This window comes from Rhineura floridana, chromosome 2, assembly GCF_030035675.1.
Source record: "Rhineura floridana isolate rRhiFlo1 chromosome 2, rRhiFlo1.hap2, whole genome shotgun sequence".
Lineage (NCBI taxonomy): Eukaryota > Metazoa > Chordata > Lepidosauria > Squamata > Rhineuridae > Rhineura > Rhineura floridana.
The window spans coordinates 190,161,418-190,179,411 of record NC_084481.1 but is presented as its reverse complement, the minus strand read 5'-3'; the positions used below and the strand labels follow the sequence as shown (position 1 = coordinate 190,179,411).

Genomic DNA, 17,994 nt, shown 5'->3' with positions numbered 1-17,994 from the left:
TATGCAGAATAATGGGAGCTCATACATTTACCCGTCCCCACATCTTAGGGAAGAAGTGTGTAAGGACCCTTTTTGTTAATCTTTTACAAGAACTGTCACTATCTACCTAGCTGCAGGTTGCAAAGTCAGAGCATATTATGGTCACCACAGAGATTCTACATGCCTTCTGGTTGCTTCCGCTTAAGTACAACTTACACTGTTCAGGCCAGAGGTCTGGTGAAGCCCGATCCAACTTTTCAAAGCTCAGCAAGGAGGCTTCCAAGTCTGTGCCTAGAACAACATACCTCCAATCATTACATGTCAAAGACCATAATTCTCAGCTAATAAGCAGCAGCACCATTTTAGCAGGAGTCCAACATTAATCCATAGTGTACAGCAGGGATAGGAAACCTTTAATTCTCCAGATGTTGTTGGACTCCCAAACTCCCATAAACTCCAGCTACACATGGTCAACAGTAATGGATGATGGCAGGTGGGATGTACCAACATCTCAGTGGCCATAGGGACACCCACTCCTGGTACATAGAACCAATGTGTAAAGCAGAGATATGGAAATCCCAAGAAACTCATCAGACTTTTTTTGAAACAAAAGCAGGGGGCAATTTGCCCCGCATGCCCTACCTAAAAGGCACCCTTCCCAATAAGGCCACATTCTAACACATAGTTACTTGGGAGCAAGTCCCAATGAACTCAGTGGAACTACTGGTAAGCATGCATGGCCACTAGTCTAGCCCCATGTTTCTCAACCAATGGGGTGCACCCCCCCAAGGGGGGCATATGAAGATCTTAGGGGAGGCATGAGTGTTTCCAAAAAATATGAACAGAATAAATGTTATTTTTTTCAAATTACAGGTACTTTGATTCGTTTTTATTGTTAACCCTATAACATTATTTATAATCAAAAGTCACAGTATTTCAATCTTTTTAAAAATTAAAATAAAATAATTAGGGGAGCCAGGTTTGATGGGGGAGGGACAGGATTTTTATGCTAACTAAAAAGGGGCATGGCTTTAAAAAGGCTGAGGAACACTGATCTAGCCAAACCTTGGGACGGTGTAAAAGCCGGAACGGAACGGAACAGGCCGGAATGGGCCCTTTATAAAAGAAACTGATGCCAAAAACACTGGGATGTGTTAGAGACATTTGAGAACAACATTTAGGAACAAAAACCATTCCGATAGGATTTTTTATTAACCCTTTAACAACCAAAATGTCCTCCGGAACGGAATGAAACAGCCCGGAACAGCAACTTCCCAGCGAGCCAGACCTCCGAAATTCACCAGTCCCACGTGACTACATGGGATGCATGCAATAAGACACAAAACTTCCACGAAAACCACGTTCCGATACCCATTCTGGGCTATAATACGCTTTTACGTAAAACAGCCCGGAACGGCGACTTCCCAGGGAGCCAGACCTCCAAAATTCACCAGTCCCACATGACTACATGGGATGCATGCAATAAGACACAAAACTTCCATGAAAACCACGTTCCGATACCCGTTCCGGGCTATAATACGCTTTCACGTAAAACAGCCCAGAACAGCAACTTCCCAATGAGCCAGACCTACCAAATTCACCTACCACACATGTTGCTGCCTCTCCTTCTGTTGGGAAATGGGAGATAACACAGGATGACCCAGGAACCTCTAGGGTGATCAGCAATACCCTTTCTTGCTGTTTGTAGGTCCACTAAGCAGCACTATTGGTGCTGCTACCAGGTTGCAAATGGCTGGTGAATTGGGGAGAGAGAGAGAAAGAGAGATTGGAGGGGCAAGTCAGCTGGCCTTTACTCATGGCTTTTCTGCTGTAGGTAATGAGGGAAGACACTACTTGCTGCCACTGAGCCACCTCCACAGTATAAATATAGCATACCTGAGCTGCTACCTTTTTGGTCTGAAAAAAGAAGGGATCATCCTGTCTCTGCAGAGACCAGCAGACGTTATAGTGCCCCTAGTGGGAAGAAAAGTAAACTGCAGCTATTCTCTAGCACCAAAAGCTATCTGTAGTTGCATTCAATACTGGTATAGCTTACTACAAAAACCTTGCTAGGAAAGAAAAACAACAATGTACTATATTGTTTTCAAACACATACCTCATTACTCATTACTAGAGCTGCCAACTAAGTAATAATATTTATTGGAGCAATTTGTTTTGCAGTTAAATTTGCATACTATCAACATTTCATTCAGGATGTTTTGTGTAGATGACTGTATAATTTATAAACACTACCGCTCGTTGGAATGAAAGGTCATCTTTAATATATATTACAGTAACATAAGAGAATCAAAGTATTCACAAAAATACAGAAGTGTGCCCTTAACTTTCAGCAGTACCAATTTAAATTTGACATCAAATGAAATTTGTCTCTGTTGTTAAATTAACTGAAGTTATATTGGGCTATATACCATTGAAAACAATTGGAGCGCATAGTACAAATCTGTGCTTGTGTGTATGCAAGTGAAAGTGGTTGCTATGAAACCTTGTGGCCCAGAGCATCGACTCATACAGTTATGCATGACTGGTGCATTTGATTGACTTGGCTGGTTCAGATGTTGTTCTGGGCTCTGTTCAGAAAGATGTATTATTGCATGGAACGCGGCTTATGTGGAAGTTTTGTGTCTTATTGCATGCATCCCATGTAGTCACGTGGGACTGGTGAATTTGGGAGGTCTGGCTCCCTGGGAAGTCACCGTTCCGGCCTGTTGTACGTAAAAGCGTATTATAGCCCGGAACGGTATCGGAACGTGGTTTTCGTGGAAGTTTTGTGTCTTATTGCATGCATCCCATGTAGTCATGTGGGACTGGTGAATTTCGGAGGTCTGGCTCCCTAGGAAGTCGCCGTTCTGGGCTGTTTCATTCTGTTCCGGAGGGCATTTTGGTTGTTAAAGGTTAATAAAAATCCTATCGGAATGGTTTTTGTTCCTAAATGTTGTTCTCAAGTGTCTCTAACACATCCCAGTGTTTTTGACATCGATTTCTTTTATAAAGGACCCTTTCCGGCCTGTTCCGTTCCGTTCCGGCTTTTACATCGTCCCCCAAACCTTATGTCCTCTGGCTGGGAGTGGCTCTCCGATGTTATTAGCAGTCCTACTACCCAAATTATCCCAAGTGGAGATGTCAGTAAGCATTACCGCTGCTCTACAGCCTGACAGAAAAAGAACCAACCGAGCCTCAAATCGGAGTCTAATAGTCATTTCTGAATCTGAGCAAAAACCTCAGCGATCTGTTAACCGTTTCCCTTAAAACAAGTTTACTCAGAAATAAGCTCCCTTTGTATTAGGGAAGGGTTATTCCCACGCGAGCATTCATAAAACTGTAGCGTCGGTCCACCATATACACAGTTACTCAGACGCGGATGAGTAGACACAGGAATGCAGTCTTTGTACAACAGCCGAAGAGATACAGTACTAAGCCAATTGGAATACCCTTAACCTTCCCCGCATCCGCTCTTACCTTCGGTAGACACAGCCATCTTGGCCCATCACGTGACAACCAGCCCCCTTCACGCGGGAGTCTAAACATACGACGGTTCGTTTTCGAAGTCGCAAGCATCTCTCCACCCCCTCCACACACGCACATCTTGCTTCTGATCTCCGCAGGCCGTGATTAAAAGGAGGTGGGGAAAGAAACTATCCAATCAGACTGCGTCTAGAGGGGGCGTTTACGGCAAACTAGCCAATTGAAACCTGGAATTGAAGGAGTGTGAACGAGCTAGGCGCCTTCAATATCTCATTGGCTTGCTAAGACTTGAAAAGGCGGAGAAAATAGCTGGTTTTGCAATTATATTGGCCAAACGTATGTTTTGGACAGGGCTCGAGCTGGAGGTGGGCGGGGCGCCTTTTGGCAGGTGGTAGCTGGCAGAATGGCGGTCGTGGCTGCAGTTCGGAGGTCTCAGAGAGGGCGGCGTCTCTGGCTTGGGGTGAGATTGCAGACGGAGCGGCTCCAAAACAGGCGAGCGGGCGGTGGGTTTCGGGTCTGTCAGAAGTGGGAGGGAATATCTTACCATTTCACCTATCCTCCTTAGGCACACACGCGCACACATCAGGTTGCTCTCTTCCCTTGGAGGTGGGGGTAATTTAAAGTATTAGAGTTTAGCCTTGGAGTTTGATCGACCCTCTGTCATCACCCTTATCTCCTTGTAACAGAAGACATAGTCTGGCTGGCGACGGTATTACTTTGCAGCTGGGAGAACCAGCCTAGTGTTTTCCGAACTTTAGAGGAAAGGCAAGCTAACTTTAGCCTTGATCGGTCTACTTGCTTTAAATGTACGAAACGGGGGCATTCTCGGGATCTCTGAAAAGCTGAGGTACAGCTGTTTGTATTCAGTTATCCTGAGTGTGTGTGTTTCTTTTAAAAAATGCAGTGCCATTGGAGGAGACTGTTAAATTATTTGTGATAACAACTTGTTGGTGGAAGGGTGACTGATTGCTTTCCAACCCATGGAGGAGGAATACAGAGATTTTTGGGAATAGGTTGTTGCTGCTGGTATAAACACTTAAATGGGTATTGCTGCAACAAATGCTCTTAAAATTTGGTGCTTGTCTTTTAACAATGTATCCAGGCATGGACATCTAAACCTTGATTGCTCAAAATCTTAAATCTCTTTTTCCTGTCTCCCCCCCCCCGTCTGAAATACAACAATTGGTACACTGATACTGCCAACTAAGATCAATTGATGAAAGACCTACAGTAAGATAACTTTAGAACTCGTAAAACTGGAATTATTTGTATCATTTATGGTTGGCATTGTTGGACAGCAGGGTTCTTGTGCCTTCAACAGCTGGATGTCAGGCAGAAATTCAACAGTTTAAGACTTTTTAGTATGGAAATATAATTATAGGGAAAACTTCATTTGTTGACATTTTCTCTGTCAAGACATCCTAGTATTTGTGTGTGGCCTGGTTTATTTTTGGATTCTCCATCTACAAAAGAGGGCACAAAGCGAAAGTAAAATGCTGCAGTTTGAAAATGTGTGATTATATAGACTGATCACGTTGTAGCCCTGGCTGAATTTAGGATACTTTGAGTATTTTCATAGAGACTCTAGCCTAGAGATTGATATTGTAGTTGTGCTGAGTTAGTTCTGTGCTCCTGCCTTTTCTGTCTTGTAGATCCATAGGAAGGCAAATCTCCACTGGCATTTCTCATCCTTCTTTTCATCTTCTTCAGTGGTGAGTTAATTTTTTGCATAATATATTTTACCCCAGGAGAAGGCATTAAGAAGCAGTAGGGAAGGAGGTGATGCAAACAACCATTTTTGAAACCTTCTTTGTATATCATGCACTACTTGCTTAAGCTTGTGTGTGAGAATGAATGGCATTCTGGTCAGCTTCAGGGGGAAAAAGTTTGTCTAGGCAAACTAGGCCCCTCCTACCTCATCTAACAACGGAGGCCAGGGATGCACCAGTTTGCTTGAAATAATCCTGCATTGGGGCAGAGAGGAATTCTCCTATCCACATACTCATGTCAGCAGGCGCAAGAGGAGTGACTGGAACCAATCTTTCCTAACCAATGGGAATAACAGAGTTGCAACAAGTACTTTGGTTTTTAATTCCTTGTGGATTACACAGTCAGTAATCCTCAACCCTCTTACCCTAACTGGGAATAAATGGATAAATGACTGCAATTCTGTGAAGATAATTGTAGAGAGAAAAAGGAAAAGAGAACTAATTCTTAACAGAAAGACTCAACAGTATGTGGAAGATTCGATTTGTTGTTGGTGTTATTTCATTTCATCAGTCTAACAAGATGGCTTGAAGAGGACTTCAGACTTGTTAGCTTTGGACTGATGAGTCTCTTGTCATACATGCTTTTGTGTACATAAAAATAACTTTATACAATAAAAAAGTCTCAAAGCAACTTGACAAAATAAAATACAACAATAAAAACAATTTAAAATAATGTCCATCCAAAATCCATAAAATGCTCATCCCACAATATGTTAATAAGGAACAGGTCCTACTTTGTCTGTTTGTTTATTTATTACATTTCTCCTCTGCCCTAAGGGAGCCTAGGGTGGCAAACAACAAACAAAAACATCTTAAACATTTCTGATACAGATGCAGACACAAACTTCAGTAATGAACTGAACTGAAACTAACATGCATATAAGCTGTGATACTGACCTGCACTTTGTATTCTACAGCCAACAACCAAGCTGTTCATTGATGGCAAATTTGTTGAGTCCAAAAGTAATGAATGGATTGATATCCACAACCCAGTAAGTAAAGTTGTTTTTCCTTTTGTATTACTCTTTGAGGAGGAAAGGGTTGGATTGTGCAGGTGACCAATGAAAGAAGAAACAGGCACTGAATAGCAGCACTCTAAAGTGGTATTGCTTAAGTAGTCTGAAATCTAAAACCACCAGTGCCATTTTTAGCTTGAAATTTAAAACCTCCTCCATATACTGGGACCTTGAGATTTTTGAAAGGGTCTGCTCCTAATTCTCATGTACAGAAGACTATTCCTCTGTGTAAGCTGTCAGACTGGCCCAGTTTATAACGGGGAGAGAAACAAAGATTTGGACTGTAACTTCAGGTCTTTTTCCTTTGCTTTGAGCAAGGGTGAGGAATGTGTAGCCATCCGGATATTGCTAGACTACAACTCCTATAATCCCTGACTATTGGCCATTTTGACTGGGGGGGATGGGAGCTGGATTTCAACATCATCCAGGGGGCTACAGGTTTCCCCTCCATGGCATAGGACTGCAGACTGTCACTCCAAGACACATGCTGGTTGCATTCAGTTTGTCATGTTTATAATCACTGAAGTTAGTTTGCCCAATGTACCCCTGAGTCTTTCTGGTAGGGCAGACTAAAATTGATCTTATGTAGAGGCTATTTTGGTTACTTTAGAGTGGCGCGTCCGTAAGAGAAATCCCTAAACCTGAGGCATGAATTCACATACTGCTAGCAAAGCATGCTGGACTTCCTTTTCCTCCTCCTACAGAGCTAGTTAAAGACTTGGCAATGATCTTTGCAGCTGAGACTTAGAGTTTGCTATTCATCCCCATCCTGGATTCTCATGAAATGTCTTTTCTGTATATAAGAGTTGACATCCTCGCCCTTCCTTGATTAGTGCCCCTGAAGTAGAGGCAGCAGAAGCAGCTAAACATCCTCTACTTGCACAGGACAAGGAAATCTGTTGGAGCAGCTGTGGAACCATTTTGCTTGCTGTTTCTAGCTTCCGGTTGCCCCAACCCATGCAAAGCCCATGAGTGGGTATTGAGTACACTTCATATGAAGCAAACATTTTTTTAAATTATCTTTAGTGTTTTCTTGAAGAACTACAAGATTTACTGTTCACACAAAAGGAAAGGGAAAAATCAGTCATATATTATTATTATTATTATTATTATTATTATTGTTAAATTTTATTTATACCCCACCTTTCGGCCAAAGGCCCTCAAGGCAGCTTACAAAGAAAAATAAACACAGGTATAAAAATACAATAAAAATACAGTAAAAGCAATACAATTTACAAGAATTAAATTAAATAACAAATAACATTATAATAAATAAAATTAAATAACAAATAACATTATCATTATATATATTAAGATCCTAAATATAGTTAGGCTGCAATCAACCCCCCCCCCCGATCTGCTATGCCTCAGGGGTGGTATGGGTCATGGATGGTCAGCCCAGAACAGCTCTAGCCCAGAGCTCCCTATTCTGCCTGCTGAAGAGGCAGGTAGGCAGACAGAAGTATTGTCAATGGGAATCCCACCAGCAGTAGCCCATGGAAAGCCCCCAAATATGGTATGTCTGGAGATCTGAGATGGCCTGGGATCTGCTGGATCCTGAGCCCGCCCCACTGCCATCACTTGATGGCATTAGGCCTGATGGCTATGTTAGGTCCAAGCAGGCATAGTGCGGAGCAGGGTTTTGCCTGCCCCTCCACCTTCTGCCCTGGTTAGCATGAGTGGCAGGAATTATTTGATTTATATACCACTTGCATGCCAAAATAATTATGTCACTATTACACCCTGCTAATGCCAGGGATTAGGATTGCTCTGTTAATCATCCATTTAAGGATGTAATCTTAAATATCCTTACTTGAAAGTGTGGCCCACTGAAAAACTGGAATAGGTTCAGAGGAGGGCAACAAAGATGATAAGGGCACTAGAAACAAAGCCCTATGAGGAGAGACTGAAAAAACTGGGTATGTTTAGCCTTGAGAAGTGAAGACTGAGGGGAGATATGATAGCACTGTTCAAGTACTTGAAAGGTTGTCACACAGAGGAGGGCCAGGATCATTTCTCGACCATCCCAGAGTGCAGGATATAGGATAATGGGTTGAAGTTACAGGAAGCTAGATTTCAACTGAACATCAGAAAAAACTTCCTAACTGTTAGTGCGATATGACAATGGAACCAATGACCTAGGGAGGTGGTGGGCTCTCCAACACTGGAGATCTTCAGGAGGCAGCTGGACAGCCACCTATCTGGTATTTTTTAATTTGGATTCCTTCATTGAGCAGGGGGTTGGACTTGATGGCCTTATAGGCCCCTTCCAACTCTATGATTCTATGAAATAGTGGTAGGGTTGGACTTTGCACCTGGCTCCTAGAAAATAATAGTTGGCTATGAAGTGCAGCCACAATTTGTGAGTCCCTGTGTTAGGGCATTCTGAGTTGGTAGCATAGTTATAATGACAACTCTGTGGGATTTGCTATTCTATCAGGCCACCAATGAAGTGGTTGGTTGTGTCCCCAAAACTACCCAAAGTGAGATGGAAGCAGCAGTGACTTCATGCAAGAAATCTTTACAGAGCTGGTCTGACACATCCATTCTGAGTCGACAACAGGTCTTCCTCCGCTACCAACAACTCATCAAGGACAATCTGGTGAGGAACTGGACCGTGTTCTTGACTCACTTGCTATTAAATTGGTGGTGAGATAGCCTTCCTGGGGAAAAATTGCAGAAATGAGCAAAATAAAGCTTACAACCAACTTTGCACATTAAATAATTTTAACCAGTTCACGAAGTGTATGATATTGTTCCACACAGAGATCATTCTGGATTCTGGCCACATGCAAATGCAGTCACAGAACTGTCTGGTTTTATCCTTCTAAGAATGCGGGTTAAACAAATTGAAGCCATGTTGGCCTGTTGTAGCAAAAACAACAAATAGGTCCCATCTGCCTTATATATTTAAAGCAGAATGGTTTAACAATCAATCCCTCTTCCTAGGGAACTCTGGGAATTGTGGCTCTGTGAGGGGAAATGGGGGTCTCCTAACAACTCACAGTAACAACTTCCCAGGATTCTTCGAGGGAAGCCCTGTTTAAAGTGGTATGATTCTGCTTTAAATGTACAGTGCAGATGGGTCCAGAGCCTTGTTAATGTTGGAAGTGGGGCAAGAGCAACTCCTGTTTTGTTCTTTTGTCTATGTTCCAGAAGGGAGATAGAGCTAGGGTCCTCCAGATGGATAGGCTTGTTTACCTTTACCTGTGATGCTCTGACTGACTTCCTTCCGGCTACTAGGCTGTTACGTCTTTAGGGAAGCTTACCTGCCCCTCCTCCTTCTGCCCTTTCCACTTCCTTTCTTCTCCGACTGTCCAGGAGAGAGGAGACATTCCTTTGTCTCTGCTCTCTCCTAGCCATGAGGGCAACTCCCACACCTGGGTGTTACACCTCCAACTTAGCTAGTTAGTTAGAACTAGGTATGCCTTTCTATCTACATTGTATTTCTATAAATAAAGTAGCTTTTCTTATTTTATTAAGTCTCCAGTCTCAGTGATCCTGATGCAGGGTAAAAGCCTGCTTTCTTAGGTAAACGCACACACACACGCTGGCACACTCGCATTTCAGCATCCACTGTTACTCTCTGCTGCTGTTGTGCTGCTTTAATTTAGTAGCACAAGCACCCGCAGCAACAGTTAAAGACTAATATAAAATTATTATGTCCTATGCTTTTGTTGAGCTGAGTTGGATTATGCTTTGTGCATTTGCTGAAGTAGACTGGTACACAAAAGCTTATGTTGTAATAACTTTTTGTTAGTGTTCAAGATCCACAAGACTATTGGTTGGTTTTGACAGCATTTTGTTTGATCCTCTTGCTGCATGGTCCAAGTGACCCATTCACCAGCTGCACCATGCATCCAGGACTGGGATTGGGGTGTGGCGGTGAGTACCCATGTGCAGAGTGGCTCTTCCATACTTTTGTACTTGGCTTCCTGAGGAACAGTATGTCTTATCTCTTGCCTTCTGATTCAGTAGATGAGCTCTATTTCCACCTTTGTTGAGTTGCCCTTTTCTCAGCTTTGTGAATTCTTTTTACTTTTTTTATCCCCAGAAAGAAATTTCCAAACTAATCACCTTGGAGCAAGGGAAGACCCTGGCTGATGCTGAGGGAGATGTGTTCCGAGGCCTCCGTAAGCTGCTGCCGTACGCCTTTTGTACATAGAAAATGACTATTCATGGGCTGAGGGAAGAGCAAAATACTTCAGATTAAAATGGGTTCTGGGGCTCTGGAATATAGCCCCACCTGTAGCCTACCTAGGAGGAATTCTGAGCACCCTATGAATTATAAACAACACCTATTTTCTTTGCTTTGTATATTTTGCTGGTTTAAGCTTTGATATCTGAATGCTGTTTTCCTTTTTTTTCCTAGTCTGGTAACACTGATATCTGTTTATGGTAGAATTCCATTTAGCATAGTTCTGTTCCCACAGGGATGTTGAATAAACCTCTCTCTTTAATTATCTGAATGGAAATAATTCTCAGACAGACTCTTATCATTGGCAGAATGGGAAGCATTTGTGGATGATGATGATGATGGTGTTAGTTATAGTGAAGGAGCTGGAAAGGATAACCAAATGTGTTATTGTTATTGTGAATGTGTCCTCAAGAGTATTTGGAAGGTGAGTTGTACCTATTCTTTGTTTCAGAGGTTGTTGAACATGCTTGTAGTGTGACGTCCCTTATGTTGGGTGAGACCCTTCCCTCCATCACTAAAGATATGGACACTTACACCTATCGTTTGCCTTTGGGAGTGTGTGCAGGCATTGCACCTTTCAATTTCCCAGCCATGATTCCTCTTTGGATGTTCCCTATGGCCATGGTGTGTGGGAACACTTTCTTGATGAAGCCTTCAGAGCGTGTGCCAGGAGCCCTCATGTTCCTTGCCAAGCTGCTGCAGGATGCTGGAGCCCCTGATGGAACATTGAACATCATCCATGGACAACATGCAGGTAATTGCAAGGCATGCATCAGAGTTCTCCAGGGTGCAGTCTTTAGGTGGGACGAGGTTGATGTTGTAGATCTCATGCAGGGAGATATATGCCATATGCCCAAGATCATGTGTTTGTATTCATTTTTAACTATTTCAAAATAAGTATCTTTCCATCTTTCCCATTTTGATACTTGTAATCACAGATGCAGAATAAAGTCCCCCCTACTTCAGTAGGCTGGAAAAAAACTTCCCCCTTTACCAGTCTTGATCATCCCTATTTGCAAGAGTGACCAGGGGTGCAATCCAACTCACCTTTCTGCCAGGCTGGGTGAGTTGGATGCTGCAGAGAGCTGGCTGTTCTGTGGTGGTGATGTGGCTCCATTAGGAGCCTACTGGCCCTGCCAGGGATCCACCAGGGACAACCGGCCTGGCAGACAGAGGGCTGGTGGAAGTCCCAAAAATGGGGCATTCCAGAGGTGGGTTGGAACCATGGAGGGGGGGATAACATGAGATCCTTCTCGTGGTCAGACCTCTCCCCTGGGTCCCGATCCCCTTGAAACTCTGCCAGCTAAAAAAAAAATTAAATTCCCATACAGGCCTACACAGAGTGCTTACTCCCTAGGAGGCCTGTTTACCGGAGCTGGTGCGTCCCAGCTGGCTCACGCACGTCACTCTTAACAGAGCTGTCATTCAGCCGGGGTGGTGGCTCCCAAGCAGGAGGAGGATCCCACGGAACATTCCGCCAGGTCCTCCTCTGCCGGCCCCCCCTCCACCGGCTTCCCAGCAGTTGGATTGCTCTGTAGGTGATTTACTATCTATATCAAATAACCATGATCATGCATTTATGTAGTGTTCTGGGAACAAGGAAGGTGTAGGGTTTGGGGAGCCAAGTAGATGACCCAAAGGGAGCACAGTCTTTGTTTTAAGGAAGTTCAGTGAGAACGTCAGAATTTCTGGGGTTGCGGGCAATTGGGAGAGAGAGAATTTGAATTTTTATGGATATGGTTGCTGTAGCACGAAGACAAAGAGCTCTTTAATGATGAGATGTAATGAATAGTGTTTTTTTCTTTTTTTAAGCTGTGAATTTTATTTGTGATCATCCTGATATCAAAGCCATCAGCTTTGTGGGATCTAATCAAGCTGGAGAATATATCTATGAAAGGGGTTCCAGGAATGGCAAGAGAGTGCAAGCCAATATGGTAAAACTATGCATCTCTGTTGACATCTCTGTTCATAGGAAAACTGTTGGTGATCCTGAAAACACTTTTAAAATAGTAATAATTTCAATGCCTTCAGTTGTAATTCTGATGTCTTGGTATTTCATTGGAAAATGGCAAACCTTGAAATCATTATTGACATTCAGTACATTTTAAATATGTTTAACCCAAAACTTTTAGATATATATTCAGTTACTCTTCATTCTCTAGCAGAAAATTACAAATATGTAATTTGTGACTCCCTTTAGTCCTGGCTTTGTATTGGTAACACAGCCATATTTTCCTTGAAGGTCTGAGACTATTTAAACTAGTTGTTTAAAGGTTAAAGTTTCATTCATACTAGAATAAATATTGACAATTCCTTAGCTGCTGTAACTTGGTTCTTACTGATGCTAGGCTAGATTTCAGATTACTTGTACCTGAATTTTTAGGCACAAGCTTTTAGTGTTTGTTTAAACTATGTGTATTCTGGCTTTAAGGACATAAGAAGAGCCCTGCTGGATCAGGCCAAAGGCCCATCTAGTGTAACATCCTCTTCTCATTGTGACCAACCAAATGCCTGTGGGAAGCCTACAAGCAGGACCTGTGTGTAACAGTACTCTCCCAGCTTGTGATTCCCAGAAATGGTATTCAGAGGCATACTATCTCTAACAGTGGAGGTAGAACATAGCCAAAAAAGGGGTTAAGGTATAAATATAAAATGCAACATTTATAAAATAATATCAAAGAAAGATTTTTAATATGTATATAAGAACAGACAATGTAAAATGCTTCTCGAAGTTTTCATATAATAGTACAAAGATGGCCAGAAAAGAATTTTTGTAAACAACTCAGTATCCATACATGATAAAGAATGAAATAATCAAAACAATACCAATCTGAATATGAAAAATAACTGATAAGCAATGGCCAATAAACAAGACTCAATACCCAAGAAATTCAAAATGTGTGCTTTGGCCAAACGCGTTTCGACAGAACGTCTTCTTCAGTGGCCTTGAAGATGGATATACATTTTGTATTCTGTGTTCTGGGATATTGACTGATAGTTAGATTGTGTTAATTCAATTTATTCATTTCCTTATATCAGTCAATTTGGAACCATATTGAAGGTTTTGGACAGAAAGCTCTAGATGATTGAAGCAAGGGCCCATCAAAGCAGTCAGTTACCTTGTAGACTGCAACTGAGATGCAAAGCACTGTGATCCTAGCATAAGAGGGCCTTTCAACTCTCTGTTTCTAGTAGTGGGTTCACTGTAGTGTCAGAGCAGCACCCCATGATGTATGAGGAACTGCTATTAGGAAGAAAAATCAGCTTCCTTTGTGCTTTGTGTGCATTTGCAGGCCTCCCTGGATTCTAGCTCATAATTCCAGGGAAGGCAGAACGCCTCCAAGTTCACTAGCCAAGCTGACCTGAAGAAAACCATCCTTACTTAAAACATGATGATCGGTTAAATCCTGGAGTATATCCCCCTTTTGCTCAGTGTTGCCTAGAGAAAATTATATTGGTACAGATCCTCACTCCACCAACATCTATCTTGCAGAATGAGACAATCCATGATGCTCCCAGATGACAAGTGGGAGAAAAATCTTAGGGACTGTGAAATGGATTTTGTTCCTAAAAAGCTGGAGCTAGTGAGGTCTACTCAGCTTTGAAGAATTGTATATTTTATCCTAGGGAGCTAAGAACCATGGAGTGGTGATGCCAGATGCCAACAAGGAGAACACCCTGAATCAATTGGTTGGAGCAGCTTTTGGAGCAGCTGGGCAGCGTTGCATGGCATTATCCACAGCGATCTTGGTGGGAGAGGCTCGAAATTGGCTGCCAGAACTGGTGGAGAGAGCCAAGAACTTGCGAGTTAATGCAGGTACTGATGTTATAATCCAATCTGTTCATGTGCACTTTGGTAGATCTGGTACATGTTGATGTGCTAGATCAGTGTGGGCAACCTGTGCTGTTGGACTCCATCATCCCTCACCATAGGCCGTGCAACATCTGGAGGGTCACAGGTTGCCCACCCTAATCTAGAACATCAAAATATGTTGTAATGTGTTTGCAAAAGGCTAACTTTTGGAGCCCAGAAGATGATCAGTGCAACTCCTGTCCAGCAAACCATTTCTCTGAACTGTCTAATAGTTTACTTTCTTTTTAGGGCTCAGTTTCTCCTTGTTTATAATGTAACAAAATTACTTCAGAACACTCATTGTTTTAACGTAATAATAAAGACCACATTACAAACTTAATTGCATTGTCTCTAAACTTAAGTGTTGCTTAGCTGCCTTGCTAACTAGTTAGCTGCATAGAAAATGTTCAGAATACATGGCACTAATAAAAACAAATATGTAATTGAAGCTAAAGAGCACAGTGAGCCTTGGATGGACTAAACATGTAGCTGAATTAAATAGCAGTGTTACAAGGGTGCATCCTGATGACCACTCATGTGCTTTTTGTTTAATTTCAAATGCTGACATTGCTTGCTTTTTTGCTTGATTTTTGATATATATATATATTTAAAAGAAATTAAGATTTTAGTGAGCAGGTTTTGTGTATTGTCATAGGAGACCAACCTGGAGCAGATCTGGGGCCACTGATCAGCCCCCAGGCCAAGGAGCGTGTCTATCAACTGATTGACAGTGGCACAGAGGAAGGGGCTAGCATCCTCCTTGATGGACGAAATATCAGAGTGAAAGGTTTTGAAAATGGCAATTTTGTTGGACCGACTATCCTTGCTAAGGTCAAGGTGAGCTGATGTACTGATCAGCAGGTGCAAATTAGAACATCTTAAAATTAAGGAAGGGGAAGAAATTCATTTTAATCCCGGATATTCCAAGAGGTAGCCTTCCCTTGGGTCCTAAAAGGACTGGTGTCAGCCCATAGTTGCCTTCTGTGCAGTAGTGAAATGCTGGAAATGTCCTTAAGCCTATGTGGTGAAGTAGGTTGTGGCTAGATTGTAGAATGACTATCAAAAAGTAGTGACATTGAAGAATGGTGGTTGGGAGGATATGTGGAGAGGGAAGGCTAAGGAATTATGAAAGCAGGTATGTGCTGGAGGTCCTTTCCCTGAATAAAAAATGGTATATCATCTTGAGTATACAAGACAGCTGGTATAGCACAGTGGGGAGAAGAGCCTGGGTGGGAGTCCAGAGACTGCGAGTTCAAATCCCTGCTTGTGTCTCCTGGGTATCAAGAGCCAGCAAAAGATCACCCCCACAGTGAGTGGCTCAGGGGTAACATGTCCTGCCACCTGGGCAGCCATGGGCAAGCTGCATAGTTCTAAGGAGCCCAGTTGCCCCCCAGCTGGCAGTTGCGGACAAGGAAGGGGCTGGCTTGCGCAGCTGTGGCAAGCTGAGCAGGCCCTGGCCAGCTTGGGAGGACTAGTCTCAGAGGGAAGCAATGGTAAACCCTGTCTGAATACCGCTTTCCATGAAAACCCTATTCATAGGGTAGCCATAAGTTGGGGATCGACTTTAAGGCCGTCCATTTCCATTGAGTATACAAGAGAGAAGTGCTGAATTTTGGAATGCCTTGAGCATGACTGGCACATGAACAATTGCACAATACTGTATTTATTGGTTTGTATGATGTTATGTTGTGCATCATCTTGTGAGGGCAATATGCCCTAAAATATGGGGTGGAAATCTATTTAATAAATTTCTGTCACTGGGGTCATTGTAGGAATCGAGAGACTACTATCCATTTTGCAACCTCGCTTCATTACTTCTTGCTAGCCCTCTATGAAGCTGTGAGGAAAAGAAGCTGGGCCTGGCTTTGCCTGTTCACCTACCACACTCAAGATAGCGTTCTTAGTGGGTCATGTGCAAAATGTTGCAGTGTATTCTTACCTCCTAATAGAAGTGTGTCCATTCAAGGTTCCAGACAGCCATTTAATCCAAGCTGGGAATTTAACTACTCCTTCCCCAACAAAACATTCCCCTTTTTTTCCTCTTCCTATTGTTACTCTACATTTCTTGCCTTCTAAGCATGTTCATTCCTCACTGGGCTGCCTTTTGGGTTATCTTCCTCTTATTTCACTATGTCTCCATTTGGCTACAGTCCTGGTGGCACAGAGTATTAGAAGGAGCAATTATAACGATAGCCTAGAGTGGTAGCCATTGTATCGAAAGGAAGGTCACGTGTGAAAGAATGTTCCTGTGCTAAGTGTCAGAAATAAGATTTCTGCAGCATCTCTCCGATACGCACTACAATTCAAGCCCTGTCTTTCTTGGTAGCCTCATATGACCTGCTATAAGGAAGAAATCTTTGGACCAGTTCTAGTGGTTCTGGAAGCAGACAATCTGGATGAAGCAATTGGAATAGTAAATAAGAATCCCTATGGGAATGGAACAGCAATCTTTACCACTAACGGTGCCACTGCTCGGAAGTACTCCCATTTAGTGGATGTTGGGCAGGTATGTAAAGGATAGCATTCATGATACCACTTAGCCTCCAAGGAGCCGTAGACAATGGCAGAGTAGATGCTCTACATCCAGACTGCCCCACATTTGATCCTTGGCATCTCCAGTTAAAAGATTGTTGGGTAGCAGGGTTGGAAAAGGTTGTCATGCAAGCTACGTCTGTTGAAATTCCCTCTCCTACACAGCTACTAGGGGTGCAGCAGCCCTAACCATTGTACTGGGAAATCCCCATCTGGGTGCAATACATGTGTACCTCTCTAATCCTATCAAGTCATTTGCTATTCCACTGACGAGGAACTGAGGGTCATCTTATTAAGAACATAAGAATAGCCTGCTTGATCAGGCAAATGGCCGATCTAGTCCAGCATTCTGTTCTCACAGAATAGATACCTATTATTATTAATGAACTGAGGGCCAAACCATGATGTTAAATGCATCTCTGCATTTAACATGCATGTTATAAAAAATGCAAATAGGAGCGGGCTGACTTCTCACTATTGCAGCAGAGGAAGAAATGGTTAATGCACACACATACCACCTGCTGTGTGTTGATACTTATCAGCTGCTCCCCAGCAGTGGCTATTTGCATTCTTTTAAAAAGTGAGAACTTTAATTGTTAAGATGTTTTGGCCCTGAGGATGCAAAATAAAACTGTTCAGTGGCTAACCTGTAAGTCCACAGTTCTTTTTAATATTCCTGCCATGCCTATTTCCCCACCCCTGCCTGACAGCTGACTTCTCTTTATGTGTTTGCCTTGAAATATAATGCAATGGTCTATTTGGCTTTGGTTTAGATTGGTGTGAATGTTCCCATTCCAGTGCCTTTGCCAATGTTCTCCTTCACTGGCTCTCGAGGGTCCTTCAGAGGAGACACCAATTTCTATGGCAAACAGGTAATTCATGAAGGTGTTTTTATTAAAAACAAAAAACAAATGATACTACTGTGGATGTATGTTGCAACAAGCCAGGAGGATGCATGGAAGGAAGGAAATAAAAAACTGGTATGAAATGGACACCAAGAAGGGATCAGATCAGCATGTTCTATTTCTGACAAGAGAAGAAACTGGAGTATATTCACAAGGACCTTGCAAGGGAAAACTTATTTTGCCTTATGGCAAGTGTGGGGAACCTGTGGCACTCCAGCTGTTGCTGGACTACAGCTCCCATTATCCCTGACCATTGGCC

The 17,994-nt window shown here is 42.7% G+C and overlaps 2 protein-coding genes across 6 annotated transcripts in view; one reads left to right on the top strand and one right to left on the bottom strand.

Moving 5' to 3' along the window:
* Window positions 1–3,586, bottom strand: part of LIN52 (lin-52 DREAM MuvB core complex component) — a 60,277-nt gene extending 56,691 nt beyond the window's left edge. For 3 of the 4 annotated variants that reach the window (XR_009760725.1, XM_061611722.1, XM_061611724.1), the window contains exons 1-2: window positions 3,457–3,586; window positions 196–270 (exon numbers count right to left, since the gene is read on the bottom strand). Coding sequence is in view for 3 of the 4 variants with exons in the window: in XM_061611722.1 (XP_061467706.1) it covers window positions 196–270; window positions 3,457–3,475 (94 nt within the window). In the remaining variant the exon portion in view is untranslated. Of the gene's footprint in view, window positions 1–195; window positions 271–1,584; window positions 1,733–1,875; window positions 1,954–3,456 lie in introns of all 4 variants that reach the window. The other variant, XM_061611723.1, reaches the window with a different exon arrangement.
* Window positions 3,587–3,796: 210 nt separating this feature from the next.
* ALDH6A1 (aldehyde dehydrogenase 6 family member A1) overlaps window positions 3,797–17,994 on the top strand; it is a 15,980-nt gene continuing 1,782 nt past the window's right edge. For both annotated transcript variants that reach the window (XR_009760723.1, XM_061611713.1), the window contains exons 1-11: window positions 3,797–3,922; window positions 5,115–5,174; window positions 6,149–6,223; window positions 8,688–8,849; window positions 10,302–10,380; window positions 10,897–11,199; window positions 12,258–12,379; window positions 14,073–14,262; window positions 14,954–15,135; window positions 16,625–16,804; window positions 17,604–17,702. Coding sequence is in view for 1 of the 2 variants with exons in the window: in XM_061611713.1 (XP_061467697.1) it covers window positions 3,866–3,922; window positions 5,115–5,174; window positions 6,149–6,223; window positions 8,688–8,849; window positions 10,302–10,380; window positions 10,897–11,199; window positions 12,258–12,379; window positions 14,073–14,262; window positions 14,954–15,135; window positions 16,625–16,804; window positions 17,604–17,702 (1,509 nt within the window). In the remaining variant the exon portion in view is untranslated. The remainder of the gene's footprint in view (window positions 3,923–5,114; window positions 5,175–6,148; window positions 6,224–8,687; window positions 8,850–10,301; window positions 10,381–10,896; window positions 11,200–12,257; window positions 12,380–14,072; window positions 14,263–14,953; window positions 15,136–16,624; window positions 16,805–17,603; window positions 17,703–17,994) is intronic.